Source organism: Notamacropus eugenii, chromosome 6, assembly GCF_028372415.1.
Source record: "Notamacropus eugenii isolate mMacEug1 chromosome 6, mMacEug1.pri_v2, whole genome shotgun sequence".
NCBI lineage: Eukaryota > Metazoa > Chordata > Mammalia > Diprotodontia > Macropodidae > Notamacropus > Notamacropus eugenii.
Window position 1 is genome coordinate 258993553 of NC_092877.1, and position 6290 is coordinate 258999842.

The 6290-nt window shown below is 35.7% G+C and overlaps 1 protein-coding gene across 1 annotated transcript in view; it reads left to right on the forward strand.

The window, feature by feature from the left end:
- EDNRB (endothelin receptor type B) overlaps positions 1-5963 on the forward strand; it is a 26390-nt gene extending 20427 nt beyond the window's left edge. The window contains exons 5-8 of the mRNA XM_072622170.1: positions 60-209; positions 1262-1395; positions 1867-1975; positions 3159-5963. Coding sequence (XP_072478271.1) covers positions 60-209; positions 1262-1395; positions 1867-1975; positions 3159-3293 — 528 coding nt within the window. The 3' untranslated portion in view covers positions 3294-5963. The remainder of the gene's footprint in view (positions 1-59; positions 210-1261; positions 1396-1866; positions 1976-3158) is intronic.
- Positions 5964-6290: the final 327 nt, after the last annotated feature.

The window sequence follows — 6290 nt, forward strand, 5'->3', positions numbered from 1 at the left end:
GAATTTCTTAAGAAGAGGGTTTGATATAACTCCTAATGGCATTTCCTTTCTCCCTCTAGTTTTATAAGGCAGTTAAGGACTGGTGGCTGTTTAGCTTTTATTTCTGCTTGCCCCTGGCTATCACTGCATTTTTCTATACTTTGATGACCTGTGAAATGCTGAGGAAGAAAAGCGGTATGCAAATCGCTTTAAACGACCACTTAAAGCAGGTAAGAAAGCAGAACACTGCTAGACACCAAATTCTTATTTTGATCTCAATTACTTTTGATATTCTAAGAAAGGAAATACAACAAAGGAAAAAATAGTACTAATGATTGCTAATGACTCCAACGTCATACTCCATGTGCCTAGGATTTTTTGTTTTTGTGTTTATAATCTATGAATCTATGCAGTATAAGCTTAGGGTTTTGAGCTCGTACAAGGGCAGTTAAGCAGCACAGTAAATAGAGCACTGAGCTTGGAATCAGGGAGACCTGAAGTCAAATCCAGCCTCAGACACTTGCTGGCTGTGTGAACCTGGACAAGTCACTGAATTCTGTGTGCCTCAGTTTCTTCATCTGGCAAACTACTCCAGTATCTTTGCCAAGAAAGCCCTAAATGGGGTGGGTCACAAAGAGTTAGACATGACTGAAAAAAACTGAATCTAACACAAAGGTTCTTAACCTTTCTTGTATCATGGGCTTCTACTCTGAATAATGTTTTGAATTGCTCAAAATACTTAAGATTACAAAGGAAACCAAATGTTAGTGAAAATAATCACATGGTTCTCATCCAAGTTCATGGAACCCATTAAATTTATCCAAAATTTGTCTGTGGATTCCAGGCTAAGAACTCCTGATCTTAAAGAGTGTTTTATACTATAAAATAGGCATTATAAACCTTTACTCAATAACGCTTTTAAATAACTTAAATTTCCGTGAAAAGTTAGTGAAAATAAAGATGTACTTTTTCCCATTTGAGTTCCTAGGATCCCTAAGTCTGTCTACAGAATTCTTGGGATCCCTGGGCTCCAGGTTTAGAATCTTTAGAATCCCTACCCTCAAAAGACTTGGATAGAACCTATAATGAGTTTCCCAACTGATGTTTTATTCCTGTAACTCTAATTTAGAATAAGTATTTGATTTAGAGCTCATCATTCAGAATGTCTTCCAGTGTTTGTTCATTTTTTGTATATATCTTATCTCAACTATTTTATTTTAGGAAAGCATTTCTGGTGATGGTACTAGGCCCCCTCTAAAGATTAGCTCTCCTTTCCTTTCAGAGACGTGAAGTAGCCAAAACAGTCTTTTGCCTGGTGCTGGTGTTTGCCCTGTGCTGGCTACCCCTTCACCTCAGCAGGATTCTGAAGCTCACTATCTATGATCAAAGTGATCCCAATAGATGTGAACTTCTGAGGTAAGAGTGCTATTACATAGAAAGAACCTGGCTGATTAAATGCTATTTAGGAGCACTGCTTGCTGAGTAGCTGCTTTGGTAGAAAGGGAGGGTGCCTTTCTGCATTCCTAACTGAGGGTAGGAATATTTAAAAAATCCCAATTTTCAGTTTCTGTTCCATTTGAAAGGGGAGGAGGGAGAGTAGAGGGAATGCCCAGAATGGAGGGATACAGGAGATCAATAAAGCTATAAGAATGGCCAGATTGATTCTCCTTCACCTTCCACAAATCCTCTTAGCTTAGAGGGGTCATGGCACTTTCAAAGGAAAGCATTGTAAGAAATAAGAGTTATGAGGATGAATAGAGGTCACTAGGAAGTGAAACCACTGTTTCTGGGTAAAAATTTTCTTACTAAAAATATTTATCCTCTCTATATTGAAGATGTGGGTTAGCAATGAGTTACCACTGACATACTTTGGGGGTGTATTTGCAGCTTTTTATTGGTCCTGGACTACATCGGTATCAACATGGCTTCACTGAATTCCTGTATTAATCCAATAGCTCTGTATTTGGTGAGCAAAAGATTCAAAAACTGCTTTAAGGTAAGGGGACTATTTGTCCTGACCTAAAAGATAGGTCCTCCAAATTCATTCTTCTTTTTTTTTTTCAACAGAGGGGTCTGAACGTTACAGGATTGGGCATGATTTTTATTATAAAAACAGTCAGGGCTTTTATTTACATAATCAGCTAACCATGATCTCTTCCATTCCCCCCAACCCAGCTAGTTTCTTCTATATATAGAAGTGCCATTAAAATCAACAAGAATTTCACATGTGGATATGTAACTGACAGAACTGGCAGAATGGAATTAGGACCCAATGAACCAGGACCAAGAAGCAGTTACATATTGTCCTATTTCTACTGAATTCTGTGATTATTTCTATATAATCCCAACTCTATAATAACAAGTTAATTTTCTTTGCTGGACTGCCTTAACACACAAATGACAAAAACTAGTATTTCCAGGTTGCTATCACATGGTCTAGTCAAGTAGATGAATTTTAACTAATTAGATTAGGGCAATTAATTCAGCTCAATTAAATATTATCATTTTCGAGTAGACTCAAACATTTAAATAACCTCAGGCAAGGGATCCAAAAGAAATTTGATAGAAATAAATGTCCTGCCTTGTCTGTGATTTTCACTATTACTATCTGTTCTCCAAATCAAGTGTTTCCTAGGCTAAAACGACATAAATAAGAAAAGTCTCATCTTTACTTATATAAAATGACTGTTTGCTCATGTACTTAATATCTACATCATCCTATTTATGAAATATTCTACTTTTATAAAGTCAAAGTCAATTTATGAGGTCATGTCTTCTTTGCATAATCATAAAAAGATTACATTGGAAAAGATCTCAAGAATCAACCCTCTTTCTTCACAGATGAGAAAATTGAGACTCAGATAAATTGGTACCCCCCACTTCCCTCCCAGCTGTACCTTTCTTGTCCTTCTGAAGTCTTATTTAAAATGTGTTCAGAGGAAAAACAACACTTTGGAGATAAAACCAAAAAATAAAAAAGTGAGGGTGGAGTGGCCTGGTGAATGTCTGCTGGGATTCCTTTTCAAGATTTGCCACAAACTCCTGGCTATGAAAAAAAAATCAAGCAGTCCATTGATTTTCTGTCATGGATAGAAAGTCAGAGGCTCACAGTATACACAGATTTTCTGACATTTGACTAGCATAAGCGTATGATAATAATTTATTTTTGTTTTGGACAGTCATGCCTGTGTTGCTGGTGCCAATCTTTTGAGGAAAAACAGTCCCTGGAGGAAAAGCAATCCTGCCTAAAGTTCAAAGCAAATGATCATGGATACGACAACTTCCGTTCCAGTAATAAATACAGTTCATCATGAAAGAAGAATGAGGGAGTCGCTGAACTGCAGTTCCTTCATTTTGGACAGAATTGTTATGATTAAGACAATGGGTCATTTGGAGTAATAATTTTGTGTTTGCACAAAAGAAAGGGTGAGAAAGTGATTGTTTTCTTAACACTAATAATTCTTCGTGGTATTCTTAGTTGTTTACAGTACATGAAGGAAAGTAAGGAGAAAAGAAAGAACACCTCATTGTCATAGCACTTAAAATCTTTGAAGTTAGCACTTCAGTGTAGCTCTAGATAACTTCCTATAGATTAATATGCCTTTTCTGTTCAGCATGAATTCATGCAGAGCCTTCAGTGAAGAGGTTGTTTTCTCATTGATGTGAATCCAACATAGGATACAAAAGAACAGATTTATCCAAATAGGGCAGATATATGAAGTGATTCAATTGGGGTTTTTAAAAAATCTTAAAAAGAAAAAAAGGTTTTTTTTTTTTCTCACAAGTGTTATACTACTGGGTAGACACATTATTACAAGACGCAGAAGGTGAAAGTATGTGAAAGTAAGTTTAGTTGGCTTCTTTTGTTCAAAATTAAAAGCATACTTGAATAATCCCAAGAGAAGTTTAGAAAATACCATCTAAGGGATGGACCCAAAATACATTCAAAACCCTTCAAAAGAACAGATGGAATCAAATGTAGCAAAGAGAAAGAGGAAAGATTTGGACCGCTGTTTGAACTGAGTTCTTTGAGAACTCTTACATGCTTAGTGTTCTCTTTGATGAAAAAGAAAAAAAATTACCTAAGATTCTTGCCAGGATGCTTGTGATTGTTTTTAGAATATCCTTACACTTTCATAGCTGTGGTTTAAGGCTACATTTGATCAGTTTGGGCTTCTGTAAATATTTAGATGGTGTATAACTACATGTTGACTGCTTCATTAAGGGCAGGTCCCAGTCACATACCCTTAAACAAGAGAGACACTAGTAGCAACCATAACATAAGTTGGATTGCCTAGAGAAGTGTACATATGGCAAATGAGTAGGCCCCCTGCTCCACAAAGTCCCTTAAATACTCTAATTAAGTAGTTCCTAGGAATATAATATATAATTAAAATACTAATTTTATTCTAAAATGGCTTTGAAACTCTAATTAGTCAATTATTAACTTTCTCCCCATGGGGCAATTAGTGGTCTTCATACATTTTCCCATTTTTCCTCAAAATTTAGCCATTAGAAGAAATATAATGATATATGCTTTACAATCACTACAGACAAAAATACTTCTAAAAGCTATAAAACCTCAGACTTTTTTATTCTCCTCAATTTTGTCATCTCCTCTCCAAAGTACCTTGGTTATGAACAATTAACTGATATATCCACATGAGCAAGAAGAAAGGAAAGGGAGAGAAAGTAAGGAAATTGGGTGGGTTGGGAGAAAAACTGAAAGATACAAATTCCCACTCCAGGTTGGAAGTTGTCATTGCTCTGTGACTACAGTTACAGAAGATCCTAACAATTCCAGCAGAGCAAAAACTCTAATGTTCTCAGAGCTCCTACAGGAATGAATTGGACTCTAGAGCTTTGCCTTTTACTCCTAAAATATCATAGAATTTTTGGGGGGTAACCAGGACCACATGCAGGAAATAAACTACTAAGGCAGTTTCCTGTCAACTTCTAAGCTGATGATAAACTAAACCAAAAACTGACATTCTGGCCAAGAAGAAATGACAATAACTCTGTGGGGGTGATTCACATGCCATGGGCATACTATTTATAAATCACATAATGGGTCCTGTCTATTAGCTTCACAGCCACTGCCTTGAACTCCTATGATCATAAAAATGCATTCAGTGCCTTAAAAGGGGGAGACAGTGAATTCTCAACTAGCCATTGGTCAGTATTATTTTCAAAGTTTCATTATATCTTGTTTATTTTTGTTCTGTTTGTAGCTGCAGTGTTTTACTGCTATGTACACCATTCTCTGCACTAATTTCTTGCTAAGTCAAGCATCCTTGGGCATGGCTACATTCTCATGCCCTATGACCGAAACTCCATTGCACGAGAATTTTGCCAAACCTGGAAATTGCACACACGAAGAGCATATGCACTGTTTAAAAAATATAATCGTATCCAATAATTTCTGAAAATGCTAGTTTGATATTTTCAAAGTAATAATAAAGGCTGAGGAGGAAAACACATCAATGATTTCTTGGTATTATTGAAACCAAGTTCAGAAAGGTGCTACTTGAACCATATAATAATGACCAAATTATGTTTAAGCTAAAAAACTTCATTCCCCAGCATCAAGATCTATGTAATATAGTAGTGGCCCCAAAGAGTAGCATTTATATTGTAGCTTATAAATTTTAAACATTTCTAATCTTTGTCATGTCCTGCTAATATGTCAGTATTACTTAATCTGAGGCTCATTACCCTGCTGAGTACTGCCAGACTGCATGTGCCTGAAGGCAAGCAACCAGGGGCTTAGTAAGGGGACTCTAGCTAACTGAAAATAAACAAATATTTTCTTTATAAAGTTGTATAGAAACACGTAAAATAACTATATATATTATATATATAACAATATATATTTTGTTTTCTGTGGTCACTTAAAGTGGCAACTCCTGTAGTTGCTAAGTGCTTACTTGCTAGGTAAAGAAAGTGAAATTATCAATAAAATTATTTTTAATTGTTTAAAAGTACATGTTGTGTTTTTTCCCCACTGCAAACATGTTTCATTCATTATATACTGACTTTTTTTAAAATGTAGTTTAAAGGAAAGAGAGTTGCCACCAGAGGACCTTTGAGTATAGTAGGCACTTAGGAACTATTTCCTGAATTGTTAATATTAACTTCCTCCAAATCATTTTACTAGAGATGAAAATTATTTAGGATTTGCTGCCAAGCTTTCTGACATGTCCTCATGTACATTATGGTCTTTATTCTTATTATAATATTTATTTTACCATGAGGAACCAGATGAAAATACTCTTGCTTATTTATTCCCTGGCTGATCATTCAGTTTGTAA